Here is a 13,950-nt window from a genome sequence, read left to right on the forward strand (position 1 = left end):
TTACAATACCATAAGAGAGTGAACTAAGCTCATGAGAAAAATGTATGAGTTATATTCAAGAATAAATGGCTATATATATTCATTAATTTAAAAGTCCAAAAGTGGATGTACCAGATTTCCCCTTTAATACAACCTTATCTGTGAAAATATCCAAACAATTATTAAAAAAGCTTACAACCTAATATTAAGAATGTTGTGGGGTGATGAGACATATTTTACAATTAAGGTATCAAGTATCAATCATTATGGAGTTACTTCATGATACACACACCTCCCTCCAACTACAGTACACAGGACAGTATTCCCAGAAGCAAACACTATAGGGCATGCGTATTTAACTCTTACCCTACGAGGTCGGGAGCCTGCTGATTTTCTGTTCTACCTGATAGTTCATTGCAACCACCTCGTGTCCCAGGTCTAAATCAGTCCCTGATTTGAGGGGAACAATGAAAAAAATGCAGTGGAACTGGCTTCAGAGTTTAGTTTGAGGGCTTGTTCACACTGCAGGCCTTAATGGTCAAATCAGTTTTGTTTTTAAATTCCGTTTTGGACTACTGACTGTCCAAACAGCAAGTTACAAGTGACCAAATCGGATGTGTATTCAGACAGCAGTCATTTGCTTACATGGCTATGCTAGTTGTCATAGTAACGACGGGTGTGCACAGTGGTGTAGGCTGATTGGTGGTGCTCGTGCTTCCGATCACTCAGAAGTTATGTAGCAAGCTAAGGTGACAACAATGCCTGCCATGGATGTTCAAAATCATAGTGTAAGAACACTTTAAGCCTCAAAGGATAAGATGATCCAACTTCCAAAACAAATACATTTTGGCTAGCCACAGCAGTCAACTAGCTGTTTAGCTTTCTAGCAAATTCACCAATTTGTTTGTAAACAATTAACATGCTAGTTAGCTACCATGTTCTTGTCAAACTGTCAGAGTAGCTAGCAAGCAACAAGATATGCCAAATAATAGTCTAAAAGCTACTTGAGGGCAAATAAATCAGATTTCACCATTCAGACAAAAGTCACATGGCTGGGAATCAGATTGGTATGACTTCAAACCACCTACAAAGTTGGTTTGAAATGTGGCATGAAATATCCGATTCCATGTGTGATTTGGCTGTTCAGACTGCAAGAAAAAGAACAGATTTGAATCAGAAATTGAATAGGATTTGAGACACTTCAAACTGCCAATGTGAACACAGCTTTAGGGCATTATCTGACAAAATCCATGAGTATGTCTCAAATGCCATCAACAACGTGAAAAATATCCCTCTATCCTTCTTGAACAGGCACCATTCTTCTGTTAAACCCCTCCATACAGTTACGACTGAATTCCCTGAGGATTTCTACCCTGTGTTCTGGCTTGGTTTGGAATCCTCTGTGGGGATATGCCAAAATGATAAAAAAGAGCATGCAGCAAAGCACCACGGTTACACAGATTATGATAAGTATTAAGATGTTGTCGAACAATGAATGATCATTATGTTAGCAAGAGATGGATGAGTTGACAGATCGGTGCGAAGGAAATCCCAGTCATTTGCCATTCTCCCCATTCATATAGCTATAAATATTCTCCTACTGTATGCCGTCACCCCCAAAAAAGTATTATACATCCATTAGTGATCACCTCGCCTTGTTTGAATACAGAAATGCACACAATGTAAGAACAGTTGGTTTGATATCAAGGGCTCCAGAGCCTTCGCTTTATAAAGAAGGTTGAGAATGACTGATATACAGTGCCTTCGGAAAGTATTCAGACCCCTTGACTTTTTCCACAGTTACATTACAGCCTATTCTAAAATGGATTAAATAAAAAATGTCCCTCAGCAATCTACACACAATACCCCATAATGACAAAAGCGAAAACAGGTTTTTAGACATTTTTGAAAATGTATTACAAATAGAAAACAAATTACCTTACTTAGATAAGTATTCAGACCCTTTGCTATGAGACTCTGAATTTACCTCCGGTGCATCCTGTTTCCATTGATCATCCTTGAGATGTTTCTGCAACTTGAGAGATGTTTCTACAACTTGATTGGAGTCCACCTGTGGTAAACTCAATTGATTGGACATGATTTGGAAAGGCACACACTTGTCTATATAAGTTCCCACAGTTGACAGTGCATGTCAGAGCAAAAACCAAGCCATGAGGTCGAAGGAATTGTCCGTAGAGCTCCAAGACAGGATTGTGTCGAAGCACAGATCTGGGGAAGGGTATCAAAACATTTCTGCAGCATTGAAGGTCCCCAAGAACGCAGTGGCCTCAATCATTCTTAAAAGGAAGAAGTTTGGAACCACCAAGACTCTTCCTATAGCTGGCCGCCTGGCCAAACAGAGCAATCGGGGGAGAAGGGCCTTGGTCAGGGAGGTGACCAAGAACCCGATGGTCACTCTGACAGAGCTCCAGAGTTCCTCTGTGGAGATGGGAGAACCTTCCAGAAGGACAACCATCACAGCAGCCCTCCACCAATCAGGCCTTTATGCTAGAGTGGCCAGACGGAAGCCACTCCTCGGTAAAAGACACGACAGCTCGCTTGGAGTTTGCCAAAAGGCACCTAAAGACTCTCAGACCATGAGAAACAAGATTCTCTTGTCTGATGAAACCAAAATTGAACTCTTTGGCCTGAATGCCAAGTGTCACATCTGGAGGAAACCTGACACCATCCCTACGGTGAAGCATGGTGGTGGCAGCATCATGCTGTGGGGATGTTTTTCAGCGGCAGGGACTGGGAGACTAGTCAGGATCAAGGCAAATATGAACGGAGCAAAGTACAGAGAGATCCTTGATGAAAACCTGCTCCAGAGTGCTCAGGACCTCAGACTGGGGCAAAGGTTCACCTTTCTACAGGACAACGACCCTAAGCACACAGCCAAGACAATGCAGGAGTGGCTTCGGGATGTCTCTGAATGTCCTTGAATGGCCCAGCAAGAGTCCGGACTTGAACCCGATCGAACATCTCTGGAGAGACCTGAAAATAGCTGTGCAGCAACGCTCCCCATCCAACCTGACAGAGCTTGAGAGGATCTGGGAGAAACTCCCCAAATACAGGTGTGCCAAGCTTGTAGCGTCATACCCAAGAAGACTCGAGGCTGTAATCGCTGCCAAAGGCGCTTCAACAAAGTAGAGTAAAGCATCTGAATACTTATATAAATGTGATATTTCTGTTTTTCATTTCTAGTTCAAGTTTGCAGGAATTTCTAAAAACCTGCTTTTGCTTTGTCCTTATGGGGTATTGTGTGTAGATTGATGAGGGGGGAAAGAACAATTTCATCAATTTTAGAATAAGGCTGTAACATAACAAAATGTGGAAAAAGTCAAGGGGTCTGAATACTTTCCGAATGCACTGTATCTTGTAGGATCATGCCGCTACCTCATACACACCTAGGGATACATTTGACCCTTTATTTCCTACCATTGTTCCCCACACGGCCCCAAAAATGTGTTAATACCAAAGAGAGACAGACAAGAAAATAGTTAAAGTGCACCAAAAGCTCTTTATTATTAACCGTGTGACAAACAGCAGCAAGGGACGGACTGGGAAAATTGCTACGTCCCAAATGACACGCTACTCTCTACATAGTGCACTAACTTTGACCAGCTCATAGGGTTCTGGTCTAAAGCAGAGCACTACAGAGGGACTGGAGTGCCATGTGGGACGGGCCCAATGAAGAGGAAGGTGGAATCAGATCTTGTTGAAAGCTGCTACGTCAACACTCTGGACCTGCAGAACAAGAGACTAGAGATAACATTCATCAAGGTAAAGTACACAACCATCTCTAATTTGGGTAAGCTAACCTGTACAAAGTGTGTGTGTGTGTGTCAGTTTAAATGTGATCCTTCATTGTGGACCCCCCAAGGATTACGTGTGTGCGCGCGCCTGTACTCACATAGTCCTCGAACTTTGTGATCTCCTCCTCTAGCAGGTCTGTCCCGACCTTGTCGTCCTCGACAACACACTGGATCTGTAGCTTCCGGATACCATAACCCACGGGAACCAGCTTCGACTGACCCCAAAGTAGACCGTCAGCGACAACAGACCTCACACATTCCTCCAGCTTAGCCATGTCTGTCTCATCATCCCACTGTAAGAGAGTGGAGGGAGGTGGAGGAAGGGAGAGAGGGTAGGTGGGAGAGAGGAAGAACATAACAGGGAAGAAGATTTTAATGTCATGAAGACACAAAAATACCATTAATATTTTTTAAATATTGTATAGTGATTTGAGAGAGCGTTAGCAAGAGTGCGGGGTCTATGTGACATACAGGCTTGACGTCCAATAGGATGGAGGACTTTGCGATGAGGGTGGGTTTCTTTGCCTTCTTCTCTGCGTACTCTTTCAGCCTCTGCTCTTTGATTCGCTCAGCCTCCGCATCCTCCTCTTCATCGCTGCCGAACAGATCCATATCATCATCATCATCTATATCCTCCACTGGGGGGCTGGTCTTCTGCTGCTGGACAGAGGTTCCCTGAAGAGGAGGGGAGAGGTAGATAAATAAATACATATTATATATATATATACACACACACTCACACACACACAGGGGTAGACATATGAACATACAAATATATGCCGCTTTGTGTCACGTCAGAAGACACGACGACTCAGTATGCACTAATAATAGTCCATGGCTACTTGTCCCGTAAGAATGACGCCATCTGTCGAAAGACAATGGCCACTTAGCAGATGCTTTTATTCAAAGCGACAGACTACAGTGAGTGCATGCATTTTTAGTATGTGTTTGCGATCCTTGCGGTAATTGAACCCACAACCTTGGCATTGCGCGCACCAAGCTCTTCCCAACTAAGCCACACAGGACCAGAGCGAGAGGGACTTACGTTTGTACAGGGGGCTGCAGAGACTGGAGCTGCCGACGGTGATTTCTCCAGAACCGCTACCCGACACTCCAATTTAGACAGAGCTGACCGCAGGTCCTCCACCACTTACAGAGACACAGAAGAAAGAAAGTCAGTAAGATTACAGATTAGTTATAACATCTGCAATACAGATTAGACATTCTGTACACAAAAAGGGAAACAAACACACCTTTCAGTAACATTACAGATTGGTAATTTCATCTCTATACATGTGGACACACTTCTATAAGATTACATACACTGAACAAAAATATAAAACGCAACATGTGACAACGATTTTACTGAGTTACTGTTCATAAGGAAATCAGTAAATTTAAACGAATTAATTTGGCCCTAATCTATGGATGTGCATAGGCCCACCCACTGGGGAGCCAGGACCAGCGAATCAGAATGAAGTTTTCCCCACAAAAAGGCTTTATTACAGACAGAAATACTCCTCAGTTTCATCAGCTGTCCGGGTAGCTGGTCTCAGACAATCCCGCAGGTGAAGAAGCCGGATGTGGAGGTCCTGAGCTGGCGTGGTTACACGTAGTCTGCGGTTGTGAGGCTGGTTGGACGTACTGCCAAATTCTCTAAAACGACGTTGGAGGCGGCTTATAGTAGAGAAATTAGCATTCCATTCTCTGGCAACAGCTCTGGTGGACATTCCTGCAGTCAACATGCCAATTGCGCGCTCCCTCAAAACTTGAGACATCTGTGGCATTGTGTTGTGAGACAAAACTGCGCATTTTAGTGGCCTTTTATTGTCCCCAGCACAAGGTGCACCTGTGTAATGTTCATGCTGTTTAATCAGCTTCTTGATATGCCACACCTGTCAGGTGGATGGATTATCTTGGCAAAGGAGTAATGCTCACTAACAGGGACGTAAACAAATTTGTGCACAACATTTCAGAGAAATATGTTTTCTGTGCATATGGACAATTTGGGGATCTTTTATTTCAGCTCATGACACATGGGACCACCACTTTACATGTTGCGTTTACATTTTTGTTCAGTATACATACACACACACACACCTTGGTGCAGACTGTGGTTCTCTAGCTCCAGGCTCTTAATCCGTGTGATGAGTTCGCCTTGATCTCCTACCCCATTAGCTGCACTCTGAACACACACACACGAAAGTGTCAGCAGATCACTAAGCATATCACCAGTAACCTCTAGTGGCTAAACTCAGGTACCACCACAACCAGTTAAATTGAGGAGACAGTGCAGACATGAATAGGATGAACACAGTTCTACATCATACATCACCACATAAATAACCACCATCACCTACAGGCACAGAGGCAGCTAGAGGCACAGAATGGCCAACAGCTACAATTGCAGCTCATGCAAAGCTGTCTCACTGAGGAAGAAAGGGTACTTTAGAGTGTGGTCTTGGTGATGATCAGACGAAAGTTTCAAGAAACCCAGGTAACCCCTCTGGAGCATTATACATGGAGGTGTCCAAATATTAGAATCCTGAAGCTGACCAATCACAACTCTTTGAAAACCAAACAAACACAAGTGTCAATATCAGCAGCACATAGAGAGGGAGTAAGCTCAGAGGAGGGTGGATAAGGACAGGGCAGACCATGGAGACAGATAGACAGAGACAGAGAAGCAGACCCATCATTCAGGGAGAATGAAGGAGGAACAACGGTTTGTTTGTTTGTGTGAGTGTGTGCACAAGTCTGTGACCTTGCTCTTGGGGGGGGGTCTCTAGCTACTGTGACACACAGTGGAACACTTACGGGATGGGGGTTCTGGGGTTGATCAAAGCCTCTGCTAGGTAACAGCGAATTCTTCAGCTGGGGTGTGGGGAGAGAAGGAAGGAGGGAGGAAGGGAAAGAGGGAACGAGTTGAATGAGGTTGGGAGGTGCAGAAGGGACTGTGGCAGAAAGAGAGCGAAAGCTACAAGGTGGATCAGGCAGAGGTACAGTATACCCAGGGTTGGTCTAAAGAGGAATCAGAGAAATGAAGGGCTAGCCAGTCATGCAAGAAATCATGCTTTTGCACAAATAGAAATCTTGCCTCAGCAGGTTACACCTGTGGAAACCTACACACACACACACACCTGAGGCTTAAACCAACACATCCGAACCACAACATGCTACTAAAACATGCAGGAATGGCTGGGCCTGAAATTAAATACACACAGATACCCGTGACAACTCGCAAAATCACACATCAGGATTTCCTGTTAACTAAGCCAGAGCATGAAAAGCACACACGCATACACCTGTTTGTTCTCCAAGTGAAAGTGATAGACCTGGGTTGTATTCACTAGAAACCATACCGACCGTAATTACCTGAACTTGTCCCAAAAAAAAATGCTCGTTTTTGTTGTAAAGCGTTTTCCATTGCGTGCACTAATGAATATGACCCAGGGTTTTCAAGGCTCTTTGCAGCAGCTCAGGGTCAAAGTAAACACACCTCATGTTTCCCTGTGACGTGTAGCCTTAGCCGTGTGGTCAGATATGGCTGGTTCAGCCGGCTTACGTGTGTTTGACCATGTAACAGACAAACAGGGACTGCAGTAGAAAACTAGCCGGCTGGCTAAAACTGGCACATTTACAGTAATGTTAATTAATGTGCACTGTCCCTGTAAAACTACATTTAATAAAGTATCTATATTAAATATAACCATCTTACTTTCAGTGCAGCTTTAAAACAGATCATGTGAGATAGATGGTTGTAAAAAGGCTTGGATGGGTTTATATTATAACTCACTCCTGCTAGGGACTTCTGGATGTTCTCTCTTGCCCGGGCTATGTCCTGCAGGATGGTGTTGGCTCCCAGCTCCTACAGGGTACAGTACAGGAGACCAGGTCTGACAGGATGTAGGCATTCACACACCAGAGACATTTCAAGTTTTATTGTCACGTGCATAAGTACAGTGAAATGCCTTTCTTGCTAGCTCTTTCCCAAAAATGCAGTAGTCGATATCAGGTGGTGACGTGTGAGGAAGATACAGACACAGAGGGTGGAGAGCATTGACACACACACAAACTAAAGGAATGTGCTACCTGTGCTGGGTGAGAGGTGCTGTTAATGTGTTCGTAGAAGTGTCTCTCCGCCTCATCATAGCGAGGCTTATCAAACCAGATCTTCTCCTGGACAAATGTAGTCTACTGCTGAACTCATGGTGCTACACGGACAGAGAGAGGAGAGAGGAGGAGAGGATAACAATGGTTAGTAAGGTAACATTCAGTCCATTAGAAAGCTTGTGTCCCTCTGTTTTAACCATCTGTGTCCCACAAGTTACAGACAAGACCACTTTTCTCTTTCCCAGTCACACCCACCCCTCACGTCTGCTAACATCATCCTTAGAAGTAAGCTAAATCTTTGAAAACCACTAACATTGAGTAAAACACATCAAGCAAGAAAAAAAGAAAAACTGAAAAGGATAACATCTAAAACCGAATAAAAACACAAAGAGACAAATGAGCAAACAAAACACAAAGTGAACTAAATTATGTGAAACAAACAAATGAACCAAATCAAGACATAGAACATCACTGAAAAGGATAAAAAATAAGGGGAAAAGGAGAAAGAGTAAATGAAGCTGGCTGTGTTTGTAGAGGTCCAGTCTCCTGGGATGGGTCATACTTGTCCCTCAGAGGGCCGGTGCAGGCGACCGATGACGATGACGGTTGTGGTAACGATGTGGCCGACACCCCAGCATCTTCTTTCCCACGAGCCCCCTCCTCTCGGTCTGCTACTGTTGACTCTGCAGGTACAATCTGGCGGTAACTGTAGAAACGGCTCTCTGCAGCCTCATAGCGTCCCTGGTCCAGCCACACCCTCTCACTGTCAGGATGCAGGAAGTAACAGACTCCTCCCACCGACATGGCTACGCCTTCCTCCTCTGCGACGTCAGCAGGCTCCTCCTCCTCCTGAATTGTGCGCAGAGAATGGAAGATTTCGAGCTTCCCCTGCGAGACCACGGATGCTTCTTCTACCACTTCTGTCTCCTCCTCCTCCTCCTCCTCAACAAGACTATGTGGGTGGTCTCCACTACCTCTGGAGGTTGAGGGAGCATTGGGGTTGGTACGTGAGGCGGAAGCTCCACTACCCAGGTTGTTGCCGGTGGGAGAGCGGTTGCTTCCGTAGAGGCTCTGGTAGAAGGCTGCCTCGGCCCGGTCGTAGAGAGGTTTCTCCAGCCACACGTCCCTCAGCAGCTCCATGGGGAGACGGGGGAGCCCATTCACCGGCTGGCCAGGGGCCAGGGCTGGGGTCAGTGGGGATGTGGAGGCTGCCTGGGGGGTCTGGGTCAGGGACAGGTACCCCTCGTCTGGCGTGCTGGGGCTGTTGGCAGGGAGGGCTAGGAAGTCTGGGGCTGCTGGCTGCAGGGGCTCTGCAACAATGCGATGCTCTTCGGCGACTATGGGTGGAGGGGTTCTGGGGTGGTTCGGGGCTGAGGGTGATAGTGAGGGTTGAAGGGAGGTGGGGTGGTTGTCAGCAGTCAGGGTTGGGGGTGAGCCGCTGGGCCGTGTCATCGCCCCGTTGGCAGAGTGTGCCAACCAGCAGTGATACAGACTCTCAGCCTGCTCATACACACTGCGGTCAAACCACACTGAACCACACTCAGACCGCAGGCCGAGCAGGACCGCGCTGGGGGAGTCAGGAGCAGGGTTGGTAGAGGTGTGGCTACTGCCCCCCTGGCAAAGCTGGGGCTCCTCCCCTTGCTCTTGGCCAGGTGGCTGAGTCACCATGGCAACAGGAGCCGGGCGGTTGTCGGGTTGAGCGGAGCGTTTACGACGGCGACGCCTCTTCCCACTGCGTTTACCGTTGACGTCTCCGTTCACGCTGCTACTCTCTGGGGAGGACGAAGCGGCACCACCCCCGTTCCTCTGACCTCCCTCCACTGCCACCTCAGTGGTACAGTCCACCTGGCAGCGTCTGGAAGGGAGATCAGGATCGGACTGATCCATTGCTGGACACAAGGGGTTCCTCTGAGGCATCATCTTTGATCCGAAGCAGAGAAAGAGAGTGACAGGGACAGGCTAGAGGGTTAGTTACACAGAGATGAGTTTAGAGAGACAGATTGATCCATATAGACTATATGTCTTTTAAATATCTTCTAATTTTAGTATCTTTGTAAGTTTAACTTACAAAGCAAATCTCAGTTTAACAGAGCTAAGAGATAATTCAATGGACCAATCCCAGAATGCATTTAGGCATGCAGGAAAGGAAGAGAGCGGAAAATAACTGAAAAATAACCAGATCAAGCAGACCAAGAAATTATGAATAATGAACTGAACGATGGATGATGTCCACTTCACTGGTTGTGTTTGAAGAGCACAAACAAGAGAAAACATATTCAAAGTGTAAACTAGGTAGGTATAGGCTAGTGCCTCTGTTTCACAAGTTTTACTCCTATTTCATGCCTTCTGAACACAACTCCTGATGGCCAATGTTACATTCTGGAGTTCTTGGGATTCTCATACTTCTGAGGCTACCCATAGTAGATAAACACCCCTTAAACCAGCATGTCTCTGGACTACTTATATTCAGCTCTACTCAGATGTAGAGCACACAACATTGTATCTGTCCCATTATGGAGTCTGAGAAAATGGGCAGCGCCATTGAGGCCATCTCCATTTTTAAGTAGTCAATTTTCTTATTTTAATACTTCTATGAGTTGGTAAATAATCTGAAAGTGTGCATACTGCCACCTGGAGTGTGTTGTTTGAACAGGTATAAAGCCAAGATTGGCGATTTACTGCCACCTGCAGTTATGGAATGCTTGCTCATTTTATTTGTTTATTTAACCCATATTTTACCAGGCAAGTTGAGTGAGAACACATTCTCATTTACAGCAACGACCTGGGGAATAGTTACAGTGGAGGAGGGGGGATTAATGAGCCAATTGGACGCTCATGAGTAATTAATTGGCTGATCCCTTCTGGTGACCTGGATGGAATTATGTGATGCTTCTTTAACCGATTGAAAGTCCCACCCAGTTGACTACTTCAAAATGGTGAAACTAAAAATTACAAATCACAAGCAAATGCCAATAATGTCAGCATATATCAACATGCACATTCTGCATGCAAACTGAAAAGGTTTCTGCATAACCTTAATGGGCAAAACATTTAATATGATCACTCAGCAAGGTTACTGGGGGGCCTTGGTGAATGAATGACGTGTTGTGTAGTGGTGAATGGTGACGATAACAGTAACAGCACCGGCATGCTCAGTCATAACTAATGCAGGTAAGAGCAACTCGCACTGTGGAGCAGACCAAGTGGCACCCTATTCCCTTTATAGTGCACTAGAGCTCTGGTCAAAAGTAGTGTACTATAAAGGGAATAGGGTGCAATAATAATAATAATAATAAATGTGGGATGAATCCTGTGTACACAGCATAGAATGAGAATCATAGCTTCTATACAGTATGTCTACACAACATAACCTGCCACAGTTATTAGCTATATGGGATGCAGCTGTAGTTTTCATGAAGGAGGACGATTCATGCCTCATTCATGATTCATACAGTAGAAACAGGAAATACATTTCCTTATACCGATTTCCCCCCCTCCCCCAATTGTTTTTTTGGGCCTACTAATGTCAAACTTGGCAGTATGGTACTATTGCTGAGCCATGTGCTTTAAAATAGATTAAAAAATATTTTTGTTACAATTATTCAAATCCTGATATTTCGCCATTCATGAAATTATTTCATGCATGATAGGTGAGTATAGTTGCCCTATATGAAACACCCTATGTAACTCACCTTCCTTGGTGAGCGTGAGACCAAACAACTGTAGTGATTAGATTAGAATGTTCTGCATGTTCATCCATTCAGCAGCCGCCAGCCATGAACAAACAAAGAAACATTATAGCCTAATACGGCATACAGACCTACCGGAAAAGCAACACTTTTGGGAATAGGGTACAGTATAGGCGTGTAAGTAGACTTACAGTAGCCTAAATGGTGACAGCTTCATAATTAGTCTAAAGTGCCTTCACTACCTTGGGACCCTCCTCGTGGAGCATGCAAGAGCAACGTGTGAATGAGAGGAAATCTAAGGTACTCATTCAAATGCCCGTCTTTGGATTGGGGCCATGTGGGAGGGGGGAAGCTATTAAGACTGCGTCATTGCAACGAAAACGTTTAGATTTGTATGTCATTCGATGAATAAGCAATAGCTTAAACCACATTTTACTAATGTTAGGCTACACTTCGCAATCATACTCACTTTTCCAATTCTTGAGAGCATAGAAAAGGGGACAGAGGCATAATATTAGAGGTTGTCGTATTTGAAACAGTGACAAGAAACACATTAATACATTATAGTTTGTTATTAGCTGACCAACAGCAACATTGTATCAACCGCGGTGCTATTCCTTTGTTTGATCGCCGTTTCAATGTAACTATTTCAGGTCACCGGCTCGCACTGCCACTGCAGTACCGAGATCTTCAATCGCTCTCAAGATATCGAGGCAGGTTGTTACAAATTAAAGCTTTAGCACACATCTTGATTCACTAGCAATGAATTCGCTGAAAATGTTTGATTATTTTCATATTTTGTCTCAGTATCTCAGTTAATGTAAACATTCATTTTGGGCGCCCATCATGGCTCCCCGACATTTCTCTTGATTTAACCGTTCACATTATTTCTCCCTCCCACCAAACAATTTGACTAGCGACTCCCATGTTCATTTCTCGAGAATCCCCGGCTCGAAAAGCGAGCTGACAGTTACTTACTGTTCTGTATTTCGGTGGTTATTGGGGCCGGTGGTCCTCGTGCGATTGTTCAGCTGGGAGCCTAGAACAGAAAGAGGGACGAGTGGGAGAATAAAATGCGAGTGATTCGAAGGGGAGGGGGAAAGTGCCTTGTTCTTGTAAACACCCGGTTGCTTGACACTCAGACACTGAAAATAGTATTTTTGAATCCTAATATTATGAATGTCCAGAACAGTGTATTCATGATTTTGTTTTTAATTATTTATTTGTCAATCAGTTTTTGGGGGGTTGGTATATTCCCACTGCACTTGCTCATGACAGAATCAAGTATTGAGGCATAAAACCTAAACTATTTCGCCAGAAAACGGAAGACGTTGACCATCTTCTGTCACCGCCTTTCAATGTGTGCTTTATGGTTATAAAAATTGTCAGTCTTGCGACGACATGTCAATTGCATGAACTTTACATAAATCATGTGATCAAAGGTCAGTTTTTGATGAAGTCGCACAGTTTCTTCTCACCAACCGCACCATGCAGCCATCATCAGCATTGTGAAAGGCACTATTTGCCAACCAATCATTAGGGTTGTTTGAACCACGCTAACCTAACGTAGCAGGCGTAAAAGAAAACGGCTGAGCGGCGTTTCCATATCCAGTTTTCAGCGGAAACGGAAGCTAGGTTGAATTAGCTGTATCGCAGAGTTTATGTAGCACTATATTGGATCACTCCAATAGGGTATCCTTCCGCGCGGCAGGATACATTCCGAGTAAGAATTTCAGATTAGTCCCGTGTACCGGGTAGTGCTGCGGCTGAACCCTTTACATAGCTGCCGCGGCACTACATCCACCTCTTCCTTTTCTCTGCTCATTCTAGGGAGGATTCGCTTGGTAAGAGCGCTATGTTAGTGTATAAGCGCAGAAGTGTACCCGCAGCTATTCAATAACTCGGATCAGCTAGCCTCTCCATCAGGGTGCTCTGCTGTCCCCCCCACTTGGTTTGGCTCGTGCCATCTTGTTTCGGTTTCGTCCTTGTTTTTATTACTTGTGACAGTGTACCAACCTGGGCGATTCTCGGTTTGGTCTACGAGTTTTGCGGCGCTGAGGGTTTGTCTTAGTTGTCTGTCCACCCGGAACCCTCCCGGTTATAGCTTTCAGGTTCGTGGAGCGCGCCTATCCCGTAAGATCGGGAGACTGTATGTTTCGCTCCAGCGGGCTTTAAGTTGTCCACTGAGAGTGAGCTAGGTGTAGCGAGGCGCACCACGTTTCATCTCTCACAGGGCGCAGCCATCTTGCCTAGATTCTTGTGTGTTCAAAGGTGAACAAGCTATGGAAAGTAGCTAACTTAACGAGAGGTGACCATTGCAGGACTAAGTACGGTTATGAACACACTTTCCCTTA

At 45.0% G+C, this 13,950-nt stretch overlaps 1 protein-coding gene across 1 annotated transcript; it reads right to left on the minus strand.

Annotated features, from left to right (window-relative positions):
* Positions 1-3,479: 3,479 nt before the first annotated feature.
* Positions 3,480-13,125, minus strand: LOC121540490 (elongation factor 1-delta). The gene is given in 10 exon segments (XM_041849406.2): positions 3,480-3,726; positions 3,893-4,087; positions 4,266-4,469; positions 4,840-4,943; positions 5,895-5,979; positions 7,591-7,662; positions 7,887-7,979; positions 7,981-8,008; positions 12,575-12,635; positions 13,062-13,125. Coding segments are annotated over 10 exon segments (906 nt in total). The 5' UTR covers positions 13,087-13,125; the 3' UTR covers positions 3,480-3,687.
* Positions 13,126-13,950: the final 825 nt, after the last annotated feature.

This window comes from Coregonus clupeaformis, chromosome 26 (genome assembly GCF_020615455.1).
Source record: "Coregonus clupeaformis isolate EN_2021a chromosome 26, ASM2061545v1, whole genome shotgun sequence".
In the NCBI taxonomy this organism is placed as follows: Eukaryota; Metazoa; Chordata; class Actinopteri; order Salmoniformes; family Salmonidae; genus Coregonus; species Coregonus clupeaformis.